The following is a 15615-nucleotide window of genomic DNA, read 5'->3' as shown; positions in this document are numbered from 1 at the left end:
GCTGGAAGAGCCTCTCCTGGATTTCTTATAAAGGCTGAATTTAACCCTGAGTATTCCTAACCTACTATATTTTTCTTAAATATTTAGCCACACAGACTCTCAGCAGATGGCAGATTAACTACAAATTAATTAATTTGAACTCTAGCACTCTGAGCTCCAAAAACCAAATTTTGTAATCGTAAGAGGTAGTAAATAGATAGAGCAGAATAAAAAGGAGCATGAAACTGCTGTATCTCCTGCCAGGATTAATGAAGTTTAGGCAGGCTATTGTGCTAGAAGTTTGAATCGTAAAGGTATCATGTGCGTATCTTGTAGTTCCCTTCTGAAAGTCGGTTAGTGGTTGCAAGTAAATCTTTCATGAGTGATTTAACATTAAAAGTAAGCTTAATTTTAAAAGGATCTTGATGGTAAATTTAAGTGACACTATAAACACATTTTTCCGTTATGTAACAGACACTATTAACAACTTCCAAGTTGGCTACTTCAGCTTGACACATAATAAATTAACTTTGAACATCAAACTAAAACCCCCCATAAATGTGATGCTGCCTTCTGAGAGGATAAGTAACAAATAATCTCCTACAGGGCAATGCTCAAAGTCGACCAAGGCAGTGACAATCTGTCTGCATCAAATGATTTATTCCAAGGTCCTTAAAACTGATACTTTCCAAGGGATTCTGTGAGTGGTCAGGTCTCCTGAAACCAGGTATAGCAACACAGTCTGCAGCCACTGGGGCTGTGGAAGAAATAATGAATTCTTAGAGAAAGTCTTGTTCTGAAAACTGGATAGATTGTCCTCCCAGTTGAAACAAACATCCCATTAGAAGGACAAAGAAGAGATCTATGAAGTGTTATTTTTCCAAACTATGCTCAGAAAGTGTTTAATTTGCTGACCCTATCAGATGAAGCTATTCCCTAGGCTAGAAATCTGCATCCTGGTAAATATTTATATTCACTAATTTTTAATGCTCCTTTCCTATGCACTCAGTCTGAGGATGTTGATCTGCTTCTGGTAAGTGGTAGTGACATTCATCTTATTAACGAGGAAAAGAAAATCAGTTCTTTTGTATAACTGATACTTGTGTAGGTGAAGTGCTGGTTGAAATAAAATGGAAAACTTTAGCATAACTATTTTGTGAACAAAAAGGTCATCTCAGTTTTTGAAATTTAGCTATATGGAAGGCCAGGTGCAGTTGTTGCACATATTCGAATTATGCATGCTAGAATAAAGCTTTCGTGTTGCTGGTGCTTTGAGAGCATGTACATTTGTGCCGTTGAAGATGGTGCAGCCCTATGACATTTTTTTGGTGGCTCTCTGATCATTCTATCCTGCCACTCACACCATTAGAGTTCTCTAGTGGAATTTTTACCGTGCCACATCTAGTTCCCCAGAGTTAAAGATAGGTGTGTAAGTGCTGTGCTACCTAACACTCTTGAAGTTTGTTTTATTGCACAAAAACGAAGTAGTCTGAGCACCATCTGCTGGTAAGAGTTAAGTGTTCAGCAATCTCGGGGTGCCCCCCGAGACTGAAGGATAAAATCCCCCAAAGCATAAAATCCAGTAGGGCTAGGTTTGAGGTTTTTTCTTTCCTTTTCTTTCTTTTTTTTTTTTTTTCATTTGAGTGAAAAGGAAAACAATGGGAATAGAGTTTACATATTTCATTAGTTTTTCACACAATCTGTTCTTCTCCCCACAATAAAAGCAATCTTACTTGTTAGTAGTTCAGTTACCTAGGAGATACTGATGTAATGGGTTACTATGGTGACAACTGGTCTCTTGAAGGCTGGTAAATGATAGGGTTGGCAGAGTTCATAAAAGCCACATGTTAAATGATTAATTTCTAGAAATTTGTATCAGCCTATATTTCTCATGCACAAAACATACCCAGAAAGCTGAGACACTCAACTGACTTAAAACTAGTCAATAATATGTTTATTTTACTTACTTTAAAAGAATCAGAGGATAAATAACTCCCAGTCTGCTCAGTCATTGGCTACTCCAGTGGTTTCCGTAGCAACTCCTACTCTACCAGGGCAAGGGATGGGAGGATACCCATCAGCCATCTCAACAACATATGGTACTGGTAAGTATGGGTGCAAGATGTAAAGGGTGGGGGAGGGAGAAAGATGCTGACAAATGTCTATCTTAGTACTAACGAATTAGCTAATGTTCATTGGGAGAAACTGAAAAGTTCATAGCCGATATGCTTTTGCACTGCATTTACTTATTCTGTATCTGTCACTAACTTGAGACATATCTATTTAAAAGTTAGCTATTTTGTTTGAATGGAAAACTGCTTTGATAGCTTTCTTTCATTGGCTTTAATAAAAAATGTAACTTAAAAGACATTTCTTAATCCTCTTAATACTACAGGTAATTTCATGTAGTTGAGCGCACCTTCCTAAAGTCATAAGGGTAGTGGGAGCAAGCATCTTCACTGGCTTCAGAACAGAGTTCAATAACTTTGTGGGCTATCACATAGTTACCTGGAGAGACTAGAAATGAAGCCTCCAGAGATCCTTTCCAGTTCCCATTGCACATTGCTGCTGTATAGAGCATGCTGGCATACAGACCCCATGCCCTTAGAGAAGACGTGTGTTGTTCAGACACAGGCTGCCTGCTGGGTTCTGCAAGGAAGACTGTAATGGAAATATGTTTTTCAAGTCTTCGACTCTCTGAGAACACATCTGTAGTTATGGTGGATACACAGGCTAAGAACGCTTTGGATCTTCCAGATCCAGAAAAGCCCTGCTAAATGACAGAATAATTATTAGTGCATTATTTGCTCCCAAGTTAATGAGTTGAGGGAAGAGGAAGGTCTACTTTTTCTGCTGCAACTTAATGTGATTGGTGTAATTAAAATTAAAAGGCTTATAAAGTGACGTGAAAATTATGATGCTAGTTATTGTTTAATTGCTTCCTCTTTAATTCTCTTTTAATTATTGTCTTTTCTGTTTTCAAATCTAGAATATTCTCTGAGTAGTGCAGATATATCATCTCTCTCTGGGTTTAATACAGCCAGTGCTCTTCATCTTGGTTCTGTGACTGGCTGGCAACAGCAACACCTACATAACATGCCACCATCTGCCCTCAGTCAATTGGGGTAAGCAGTGTTTTCTGTATTTTATCGTTCTACAGTGACTTCAGTCTCCCCAGTAATCCCAAATCTGACATATATCAAGACAACATATCAGCACATATTTACTATGTGTAAGAGCTCCATTTTGCAAAACTGGAACTACGTATTTCATGAAAAGTTTGCTAGGTAGCTACAATGAAATATTCTGTGTCCATCACATTTTCTCAGTAGTGTTGTAAAAACTACTGTTCTTGTTTTACTCTTTATTTCTTTAAATAGCATTTTATTTCACTACTAAAGACCAAACAAAACACTTATATTGTGCTGTTGCAGTATTTTGCCATTTATGCTTTTTATTTCCAGTTACTATAGCACAAACATTTACAGTAAACTTGAAAATTTTCTAAACGTTTTTAATCAAGTAAGAGTGGCATGATGATTTGACCTGAGATTAAGCCTTAACCTTATATAATAATCACATACTCCCTTCTGCTCAGCTCTGACATTCAAGTTTCATTTCTTTGGGAATGTTTTCTACAAGCAAATAACGTAATTAGGCCTGGGAACCATAAGCCCACGAAACTCACTGTGATTTGCCTGTGTTGAGGAGGTATTTGTGCCCTCTAGTGGCTAATTTCAAGACATTTATTCAAGATTGGTGAAGCACGCTGCTAAATCATTTCAGGATTTTTAAAATTGTGAAAATTCACACCAGGAAGTCACCTAATGCATTCTTGAAAAAGCAACCTATTGACTCATTGAAGTGAACTTTAAGAGTATGATTTTAAAAAATGCTGGTAGCTTCATTTTCTGTTGAGTAAGACCGTAGGCATTCACCAGCATGCCACACACAGCCTAAGGTATGGCTAGACATGTTTGAATTTTAAAAGTTTTCATTATAAAATAGAAGCTGAAAACAGCTGCGGTGTATTTATGAGGAGAAATTTAATTCACATGCATTTGAAAAGTAAACTCCTTTTTTTTTTTCCCAGAAAGAGGTGTTGCACATATGCACTAATTTTTTTGCAAGATGGTTGCCATAATGTGAAAATATTTAATACTATAAACGTGGCTTAAACTTCAACATTCTCCTTCTAATTTACCTCACCACTTTTTGTAACTTACTGTAATTTCTTTACCATGTACAGACAGTTTGGATTTTTAAAGGACAGCTATGCAAGTGTTCTAGAGGAAACAAAAAATTTTTAAACCTTATTTCTATATAAATAAGCATATATAGATACTAACTACATGAAAACATACAACTGAAATAGTTGCTGTGCTAGAAAAATAGTCTTAATACCTTTCTTTTACACTTCTTCTATTTTCTTTTAGAGTTTGCACTGTTTCTGGGGCAACATTAGCCTAACTGTATAACTACAGACATAAAGTCTCAAATAAATTGAAAACTCACATGTTAGATATCAATGTATAACCTTACAATAAGCTGATTGTTTTCAGTGGTGTACCAAAGAATGTAATAAGGCTATTTGGTTAACCAAAAGAGTATAAATTAAATCCTAAACTAACTACATGCCTTTTCAGATATGTCACACATCGTCATCTGTTTCTAATTCATATCACAGAATGTCGAAGTGTAATGGCTGTGGCTGGTGGAATACATTCTGAGTTGCTACTTTTATTATTATTCTTTCAGTGATTTGTAAATGAATTCAGCTGTGAAAGCTGCTTCACTGACAGTTCTGGAGAAGTCTTCTATCTCTGCAGAAAATCATAAGCTTTTCTTTATTTTATTTTAGTCACTGAGTTCTACACACAAAAGCACCTGTGCTAACTTCTGGATTATTTGAAAAACTTGAAATTATACAGCACATATTCAGTCCATGTCACCCCGAGCTAGAATTTGCAGGAAGATTAAAACAATCACACAAAATTATAAACATCCACAGGTATTTGAGTAAATACATCTAGAAAGGTTTTGACAACCCAAATCCCTGTGCTGACTGAGGTCATATACTGGAAGGATTTGGCAACTGTGAGATGTTTATTACAGTAGGCTGTAAAGACCTGTGAGAAAACAGAGTTACTGGAAGAGACATCCTAGTTCTCCAGCAGGTTTTGTTTTACACCGAAGCCTAAAGGTGAAAACCAGCTCTGCCGGCTCAAGGTGTGGCAGAAGAATATGGTTAGTAATAGAATAGGATATAGTTAGACATGTTAGCTTGCTCCAGATGAGTCCCCAACAATTTCATCAGCACTGTCAGAACCATCTTTAAGATAATTGGGGAAGATCTCTACAACTTAACTCTTAACTCTTGATGTTGACTCTACAATTAGCAACCATACTAGTGCCACTGGGCCTGAAGGCAAATACCTGCGGGCATGGGAGTAGTTCACTTTCCATGTCTGCGCAGCTTTTGGCCTTTTGCTGAGCTCGGTGAACAGGATAACAATGTAGAGCCTGTTTTGATATGATTGGGACATTAAAACAAGTTAGGCTTTTCAACTTTTTAGGTTAAAAAGCAAAACAGTACTTTCACAGTCTTTTAACTAGGTCTACATCTGGAAAAAATACACACAAATTCTATTGAAAACCAATCCCTCCCAAAACTTTGGGATTTTGTCTGAAAATTGCTGCAGTGTCTCTTACAGAGAGGGTTACTGCTTATTTAACATGGACCAAAGAGTCTATCAGAAGTTAATTGCTGCTAACCAGAAGGGAAGTCCATTCCAAACTTTGAAATAAATGATCTAAATTTTTTAGGCACAAGTCCATTATATGGAAAATGTTCTGTTTCATCCGTATTTCACAGTCTAAGAGAGAATCTTTTCTTCCTTAAGTATCATCCACAGGTAAAATTTTGGCTTTCCTAAAATTGAAATGCAAACATAGAAACAGTATTTCATCTGAAGAATCTTCAGTGTAGATAATAGTTTATGTAAAACAAGTTTCTCCAAAATTCTACCCACTGAACAAAAAAATTGTCCAAATTCATGCATACTGTTGACTTGTTCTGTGACTCTTACATAGCAAGCTTATTACTTACCAATGATTAATTTTGATTAGGTAATAACCATAGCTAGATATGGGCACATATTCTCCATTGAACTATTTTTACTGAAAAATTTAGATGCAGTGACATCGTGTTTTGTGAATTTGTATCAGTTCAGCCAACTTCCTTGTTTTGAAAAAAAGCCTTATATATTTAGGATTGAGCTTTTTTTCTTATGCCACCATTGTAAATAAGATGTTCCAGTGATTCAGTTTCGTATTATTCTTCATTTAGAAATTTCTTTTTAAAGTGTAGACCTTAATGTGTGAGAGCTAATCAAAATATCTTGGCTCAGAAATTCTTATTCTGCTTTTACATTGATCAAAAAATATAAAAGAACAACTTTGCTTTTACCTAAAAGAAAAACAGAGGGGAGGGAGGAAGGTTGCATTGCTAGCAAGTCAAAAATATCCTCTATTCTCCTCGTTACAGACTAGCACATAACTAAAGTTACATAACTAAATTTTGCAGTGAATTTTCAGTGGTTCCTTATATATATTTATGGGGAAAAATTATATGAAGTGAGGAAGTAGTCTAATTTAGAGAAGCAAGTGTGAGGATAAAAGAAAAGGTATGTGAGGCTCTTTCTTCCTTCAACAGACCACTTTCTCCCTCTCTAAAAACCTGTCTGGTGCATGTTCATGTCCTCACTCATCACCTGCTCAGACTTGCACTTCCACCTGTGCATGCTGAGCTTCCATACCAGTTGGAGATTGGAATAGATGGAGGCACACACAGAACTGATCTCACTGGCACCAGCAAGGACTAAACCCACTTGCAAGCTCGTTGCATCCTGACTCGCTTCCCACCTCTTGCACAGCAGAGTTGTGTAGTTGTTCAGTGTTGAACCCAGATAGGAACCAGCATTTCTCCCATGTGGCTGTTGTATTCTAAATAAACATCACATTTTCACTATACTGGTGTCAATAGGAACTGCTGGATAAAATTTAAACATTATTTTTCTTCATTGTTCCCATAAAATGAAATGTTTTCATGTAATATATGGAAAAAGGTGATTACATCAACATGAGTGGACTGCATGGCACTTACAGAGTGCTTAGAATTACACGCAATCCTTTGAAGTCATTTGCTTTATTTTCTCTGTGGATTTTCCATATTCAAAACCTGTTTGTTTTCCAGTGAATTTAGTGTAGGTTTAAAATGATGAAAATAGGGCATGCCTGGACCAAAATTACGTAATTCTGTGAAGCAACAGTGTAAAATATACATTGATACATATAGATACAAACAGCTCTTTCTACACTCACACACATGCATACAGGAAAAGAAACAATTCTGTAGCAGACAGAATTCTTATTTTTTATCATATAGCTTGTATTCTAAATAGAGGTCAATCCTCTCTTTAGAATATGGGTCTAAAGACTGCACCTAAGTATTTACTATTTCACCATTCACATCTATGTGTAACAGTAGGTTTCCCTTGTAATTGACCATTTTAGCTTAGGTGAGATTCTCATAAAATTGTTTCAGAAAATTTTAATGAAATAATGTAAATTATAGTCACTAAAAACCAGATATTAAAATTCAGAAATAGTTTTAGCAGAAAAAGACTATGTTTAAAAAGAAAAAAAAAAATTACTCAGAATAATTGCTTTAATTTACTTACAGTTTTAAACCTCAAAAATTTACTCCTGACCTGCCAAAATGACTTCTTAACCTTTTTTCAGTTTACAAAAAAAGTGTCCAAAATACAGATCAACCTGCAGCATTGCCACAAATTTGTATGCCAGGGATTTACATAACCCTGCTGATGAATCACAAAGAATCTAAAGAAAAGTCTATGGCGATGCATTCTCATACTCACTTCTGAAACACTATTAAAAAAGCAACATTTCAGTATAGCAATACTAGTTCTATTTCATTGAAAATGCATCTTACCCCTCTGGATTTGTTCTTTGGGGGCTGTCACACAGTAGAATGCAAGTATGTTCCATGTGAACAAATTTGACTGAGTATGGTTGTTTTTAAGCTGTCCCCAGCTTTGTGAAGTGACATGTCATCTGCTCATATCAAACACTTCTAAATCAAATCCCCAGGCTCCACCATCCTTTATTACAGGACTTTCAGGTTTAGCTATAAGCTTGGTGTCTAAAATCATATGTAATCTTACCATACATGCTAAACTGGCAGCCTGTTTTCCCAGGTGAAGTCCTAGCATCTCCTAAGCAACTGAAAAATAAAGTCACTGGAAATGAAAAGCAAAAAAAATCCCCAGGAATGTATTTTTGATTCTTGTTGGATTCTTTTCCACAAGGTTTCAGGAAAAAAGTGGAATATTTCACTAAATTGGAATGACGAAGTCTGATATTACAGTTTCTTATATGCTTTAATTTAATAGTTACAAAAGCAAAGAAAATATCCTCTTTGCCAAAAAAAAATGCCTACGTTTGCTGCTGTGAGGGCTATTACTCACGAACTCTGTGACTTATGAAAGGGATTGCTGCAAATTTGGCACATTCATCTGTGTAGGAATGAAGGGTAGATAAAAGCAATTGGAGGTGGAACATCCTGTTTTCTCTGTTTTCTAACAAGATCCATCCATTATTAAAGACTGCAATAATTCCTGATAAAAGCAGCTGATATCATTCAATACTGAAGCCATATAGCTCCATTTTAAATCTGTCAGAAGAAAATAAAACATTTTGGCTTTCATCAAAGTTTCAGTAAATGTTGCTTAAGTGAAGCTCAGCTGCCAGCTGATGAGCTATCAGGAAAAGTGGAATATTTCAATAAGTGAAGAGACCACATCTAAACTTAATTGTTTCTTCTGCAAGCTTAAAAATTACTTCCAAATCCCAATATTTATTCTGCTTGCAGTGAAAATGCCTGCACATCCCTTTGGGTTTAAAATCTTATCAGGCCAAGTGGTCTGTTGCCCCTTCTGCCTTCAGTCTGCCCCAGTATAAATGTTCACGAGTAGAAATCTTGAAACTGTGTCTCTAGGGTTAGACACTAACTTCAGCCTAGCAAATGGTCCCTGAAGTGGAACATAATGGGAACTGCATGTTGAGAACTCTATTTTAATAATGAAGAGAAAAGTCAGGTTTTACCAGGAGGTGGTGCTTTTGTACAAAACATCCTGCAGATACAAGTGATCTCATTTCTCCCATAGAGATAAAGCGCATTCTCAGTATTCACTCTCCTCCCGGCCTGTTTCAGCTTCCCTCTGCCGCTACCTGCCCACAAAAATGCACAGAAGGAAAATGAACTTAGAATAGTTATATACCTTGCCTTTGAAAAAATTTTAGTGTAGCAGTTTCTCTTGATGCTAGGAGCATCCTCTGAGCTGGGCTCTCCTACAGGCAAACAGTACAATCCTCTGACATCTTCCACTACTCTGCAGCTTCTCTTTGGTAGTTTATTCAAAAGCATTCTGGATTGAGTTGTGAATTCATAGAATTAAACCATAAAATAATATCTAAATCCTTGCCTGCCTGTGGTATTTTATTAATGTCAGTCCTAGGACCAGTAACTTCAACTCTATTCTGAAAGGTATAAAATGTACCTGCCCCAGATTTTTGTTTCTGTTTTGCATCTGAAGTCGCATGTCAAAATGAACAGCAATAAAAGTAGTTGGGTGCATTCAGACTAATTGGATTAATCCCAGCAGAAAGTCCGTGCCTCCCCTGTCTCAGCCGGTGCATACACACACACAAGCATTAGTTATAAAGAAACCTGCAGGTGGTTCCAACAGTGCAAAGGCTCGCCTTCCAAAATTTGTTGTGACACTTGAGTCAAAAAAAGGAGAGACTGAAAGCAAGACCTTCTTTCAAACTGAGGGCGTGTCCCGCTCAAGGCGGCCACGTTTGTTGTGATGCTTTCATCTCTTTGAATTTGTGAATTCTGCCCAGAAAACAGTCCTCGTGCTCTCTGCGTGCGCTGGTCCTGCGCGAGCCTTTACACTGGTGTTTTGTGTGAGTGTTTGTGCATATCTGGGGGCTCCATGCCTCCTCCGTCTGTAACTGGGTTTCCTTTCCTCCTACAGAGCTTGCACTAGCACTCATTTATCTCAGAGTACAAATCTCTCCCTGCCTTCTACTCAAAGCCTCAACATCAAGTCAGAACCTGTTTCTCCTCCTAGAGACCGTACCACCACACCCTCGAGATACCCACAGCACACGCGCCATGAGGCGGGGAGATCTCCTGTTGACAGTTTGAGCAGCTGTAGCAGTTCCTACGATGGAAGTGACCGAGAAGATCACCGGAATGAATTCCACTCCCCCATTGGACTCACCAGACCTTCGCCGGACGAAAGGGAAAGCCCCTCTGTCAAGCGCATGCGGCTCTCTGAAGGATGGGCGACATGATAACATTATTACCTATTAGTTTTTTTTCTTGCAGTGTGTGTGTGCTATACCTTAATGGGGGAGGGGGGGGTCGATATGCATTATATGTGCCGTGTGTGGAAAAAAAAAAAGTCAGGTACTCTGTTTTGTAAAAGTACTTTTAAATTGCCTCAGTGATACAGTATAAGGATAAACAGAAATGCTGAGATAAGCTTAGCACTTGAGTTGTACAACAGAACACTTGTACAAAATAGATTTTAAGGCTAACTTCTTTTCACTGTTGTGCTCCCTTGCAAAATGTATGTTACAATAGATAGTGTCATGTTGCAGGTTCAACGTTATTTACATGTAAATAGACAAAAGGAAAACATTTGCCAGAAATGGCAGATCTTTACTGAGAGAGAAAGCAGCTGTTATGCAACATATAGAAAATGTACAGATGTTTTGACAGACCCAGCAGTTGGGTGGCCATGAATTGATGCTAGAAAGAGACTGGGTCACCTAACAGCAAAAACATTCACAAACGTGCAGGCGTATCATCAGAGTATGGCACTCAGTTAAAAAGGATCAAAACATTCAAAGAGGACCATACTTGTAAAAATGTTGAGTTCGAGGGCTAACATATTTAATTTTAAAAATTCTGGGTCTGCATCACTTATTAAATAAAAAAAATATAAAAATATGTACATTACATTTTGCTTATTTTCATATTAAAAAGTAAGACAGAGTTTGCAAAGCATTTGTGGCTTTTGTAGTTTCCTTAAGCCAAAATGTGTTCTTTTTTCCTTGATAGCTTCGCTAATCTTTTAAACAGTCCTGAAGAAACAAACAAAAAGGACTTTTTGTATAGAAAGCACTACCCTAAGCCATGAAGAACTCCATGCTTTGCTAACCAAGATAACTGTTTTCTCTTTGCAGAAGTTTTGTTTTTGAAATGTGTATTTCTAATTATATAAAATATTAAGAATCTTTTAAAAAAATCTGTGAAATTAACATGCTTGTGTATAGCTTTCTAATATATATAATAATTATGGTAATAGCAAAAGTTTTTGTTATCTTAATAGTGGGGAATTATATTTGTGCAGTTGCACATTTAACTATTTTCTTTCAGTTTTCTTTTACTGGGTGTACATTTTACAGATCGAAGTCAGCTGTTGAAAGACTGATCTGTAAAAAGTTACTATATACCCATGGTGTAACAACTTAAATCATTTTAATACAGCATTTTACAATCAGTTGGGTGAACTGCGATCCATTGTATATACTGATTAGTTCTTTCATGCTGTTTTGTGCATTGTAACAAGTTAAGGGCCCTTCTATTACTTAACGTCCTGCGTATCTTGTAGTTTTTCATGGGTTAAATGACGAAGCGGCATAACTTGGCCCTTTCTCATTAATGAAGCTGGTATGCTGCCTGTCAGAATTGGATGTACAGCTCTAACGGCTGTCAGTTACGTGAGTGCAGGTGAATATTTGCAGAAGCAGTAGGGAGAGTTAAAGGGAGGGACCGGCACGAACCTGCCTGTTATAAAGATTACTCCCCTCTCTCACAGATTTATAACTCTTAGAGACATCATCAATTGTAGAACCATTCAAAAGTGGATTGATCTTACACAGCCGATATTGGCCATCAGGTCCCTGGTTCTCATGGACCTCTGCGGTCACGTCATCTCACAGCGGGCACGTTGTTGAACAATGCTCCCTGTGTATTTGCACCCTAGCAAGATTTGCTTCAGCATATGGCATCCACATTTTCTCCTGCCTCATATTGTTCCTTTGACTAAAATAGCTTGACCGGAGGGAATGTGTCATTTCTTTAAGTCCCTCTTTGTCCCTCGTTTATTAGAAGAAAATGGTATATTCAAATGTTTCAGTTTAACCTTTCTGTTGAAGGGAAAAAGTGTCTAAGCAAAATGTTAGTGCCATACTAAAACTGTAATATTTCTCCTTATTCCAAGAGTCCTTCCAACTCTCACCTACGTACATTGACACTATGATGAAGGGTATAGCTGCGACAGCTAAATCTCAACACAGAGTATTTTGTTAAGGGAAATCCACACTCTATTTCCCACCTATACATGCAGTTGCTGTGCACTGCTCAATGATAGAGTGTACCTCTCTGTAGTAGAGGATGATGAACAGACAACAGTGTGCATTAGGACATACGCTTTTCACTTATCATGACTTTATAGAAGCCTGCCTTACAGGCACTCTCAGCCGTGCAGGGGCTAGTGCATAATCTGGAAACTCTTTAAGCAGAATACTGTGCTACTAATGCGTCCATCTTATCTTGTGTAGCAATCTGCAGGGTAAAAAAAAGATACGCATGTTTAAAAAAAATACACAAAAAAACTACAAAAAAACACCAAAAAAACCACAAAAAAAAACACAAAAAAAAAGGTAAAATGGGGCCCATAATTAATTTTAAAACACAAAAAAACTGTTTTTGAAACCACTTTCTTCACCTTCAGATGAACCTATACTCGTATTCTCTTCTGAGAATTTTAAACTTTGGTGTGTCAAAAATATGCAAATATATCACAAATGTACCTTGTCATTTCAAGAAAAAATACAACTTTATCAGTATTGTAGTAGAAACTTGTCAGTGGGGAAGGGGATTTGGTCTATTGATATATGAAGAATAGCCATATTAATAGTTTACCTTGCGATTTGCCTCAGCAACGCATGAAAAAGGAAAGATATCGTATTTAACGAAGATGCAGTGTAATATATTACTGCAAGTAACTAAGCAGAAAGTAGCGTGAAAAGTATTGCCTGGGCAATTTATATTAACTCTGACAGTGATTTTTGTATAAACACAAGTAGAACAGAATCACGTGAAAATAAATGCCAGTCGTCCCTCTTGTTCCTGCTGCAGAGGGCAACTAACTTATACTGGCAAAATTGTGGGGGATAATGCATATTTGCAAACTGATCTAATGATAAGAAGCACAACTTTGATTGTGAAGTCACTTTCTGTAAACTATAACTGTCTACCTTTCTTGTTCCTTTATCTGTACCTTACCATTTATTGTATTTGCAAAGCTAATTTGGGTTTATTGTGTGATTCCTTTGTATTTAAGGAGTTTGGGGCAGAGCCCTGAAAGAGTATTAACATTTACTTTACCTTAACCCATGCTATATAATGTTTTAGGCAACATTCTTAATTGTAAGTTCAAACACCTGAAGTGGCATTCTAGACATCTGCAAGTATTGTTATAGCTAAGCTAACCTCTATTAAAAGGTGTTGTCAGTTAGTGTTTAATTGCTGGTGACAATTATATGATATACCCTATCTGCACAACCTGTATATTGTATGCATTGAGCCATTCGCAGTAAAGCTTTTGTCATTTCAGTGTTTTTCAAAAGTTGTGTTTTATAACAAAATGGCTTATATTTTTCCCAGAAGAGGAATTTAGCAGTTTTTAATGAATAATATAAAAATATCTGTTGTCCTCAGATCTTTTTCAGGTAAAGCTAGCGTAAGAATAAAAGAACACATAGACTGTTTTCAAGGATGTCAACCCTTTTGTATTGTATGTGTTATCCTATATACCCTCTTTAATCTATAGTCCTAACAGAGCTGTTTTGTTTTCCTTCTTCCTTCGCCTTGAAGGTAAATGCTTTGTAATTTTTTAAAAGCCACTTGAAACCTCAATAAAGGCTGTTGCCTAAACATGGCATACTTCATCTGTTCCTGTTTGTGCCATCTGCTGTGATGTCGTCAGTTATATGGCATTAATTTCCTGCCACTACAGGTCTCTTGAAGGACTGATGGAACATTGGTGTCTGTTAGAATGCTTCAGACTGTAGATGTAATAAAAGGCTTTTGTTAATATATTTTAACCAAAGATGTGGAGCAATCCAAGCTTTGAGCCACAGACCTTCTGCATCAAAAGTATCTGTTTGATTATTTTCATAATCAGGTGTTGCATTTCTACCTTCCCTGCTCATACCTCAGACTGATCCGTACCTCAGTTTGGTTCAAAAAAAGGTCAGTTAAGTAACTCATTTAAAAAAAAAAAAAAATGCAGTACCAGAGTCTTTTGTGGAGTAACTAATATCAGACCTGGGTTACCGCAGGCATTACACTTGGATTGCTTCAGATGGTTTGTTGTATCCTTTTTTTCTTTTTTTCTTCTCTTTCATGGGGATTTGCTTCCATAAAACAATGGTGATAACAAAATAGCTTGTAAATGGGAGCATACAAGCATTTGCAACAAATATTAAAGTAGAGGCTCACAGCGGCATAAGCTGGACTTTGTCGCCACTAGATGACAAGATGTTATAACTAAGTTAAACCACATCTGTGTATCTCAAGGGACTTAATTCAGCTGTCTGTAGTGAACAAAAATGGGAAAATTTCAAAAGATTCTCCTGCTGGAAATAAGGTATAATTTGTATTTTGCAGACAAATCAGTAAAGTTACTGGCTTTCTTAGTGATACGGTGTCTGTGGTGCATTTTTTTAATTAATTTAAATAATGTTCCTTTTCCACTGTTTTGCACTGTAACACGTTAAAGAATCAGCGCCTTAACAACCAGCAGTTGCCTCGAGGTCCCTCTGCCTGCCCCTTGTGCTTCCTTAGAAAGTTAAGCACCTTTTTATGGCACCCTGAGCATATCGGTGCCTCACCAATGTTAATGCCCCACCACGCATCGTCCCACCAAGTTAGAGAAACTCCATTACTGCTCTGGAAGTTAGTGTCATTTTGAGTGAGGCTGTCTGAATCTGGCCCTCTGAATCTGGTCTGAATCTGGTCTGAGCTAGCAGAGGGGCTAGGTGAGATAATGCCTGGCTTTTCGGTACTTAGTCCCTGACAGGGAATCCAGATTCCTGTATATACATGACCTGCAATTTCTCCCCGTGCAGAGAACCATGCAAAAACCCTACGAAAAGAGCATGTTCTGTGTCAAAATCGTGTATCGTTGGCTCTATGCTTTATATATAGTCTTTAACATGGTAACTTCATAGGGAATGCATCAGAATTAATCTATTTCCTTTTATGGACTTTTTTGTTGTTTAATTTTTTTCTCTGCTAACATTTATAGTTTTGGAGTGTAAGAATACAAGGATCAAGATGTTTGTTCTTGCCAGAGGCAGACAACCTATTGATAACTTAAGGTGCTTGGTGAATGTGGCAATTTCAAAAATAACATTACAAGGCCTAGTTTCTAAATAAGTTTATGAAAGAAAACAGCTGTGCTGTTATTT

At 37.0% G+C, this 15615-nt stretch overlaps 1 protein-coding gene across 8 annotated transcripts in view; it reads left to right on the top strand.

The window, feature by feature from the left end:
- Window positions 1-14804, top strand: part of MEF2C (myocyte enhancer factor 2C) — a 131562-nt gene extending 116758 nt beyond the window's left edge. For 6 of the 8 annotated variants that reach the window (XM_072860746.1, XM_072860750.1, XM_072860747.1 and 3 more), the window contains 3 exons: window positions 1955-2084; window positions 2969-3104; window positions 10101-14804. In XM_072860746.1, coding sequence (XP_072716847.1) covers window positions 1955-2084; window positions 2969-3104; window positions 10101-10422 — 588 coding nt within the window. In that variant the 3' untranslated portion in view covers window positions 10423-14804. The remainder of the gene's footprint in view (window positions 1-1954; window positions 2085-2968; window positions 3105-10100) is intronic. The other 2 variants (XM_072860749.1, XM_072860748.1) reach the window with 1 other exon arrangement.
- Window positions 14805-15615: the final 811 nt, after the last annotated feature.

Source organism: Ciconia boyciana, chromosome 4 (assembly GCF_034638445.1).
Source record: "Ciconia boyciana chromosome 4, ASM3463844v1, whole genome shotgun sequence".
Lineage (NCBI taxonomy): Eukaryota > Metazoa > Chordata > Aves > Ciconiiformes > Ciconiidae > Ciconia > Ciconia boyciana.
The sequence above is the reverse complement of the archived record's forward strand: the minus strand, read 5'-3'. Positions and strand labels throughout refer to the sequence as shown.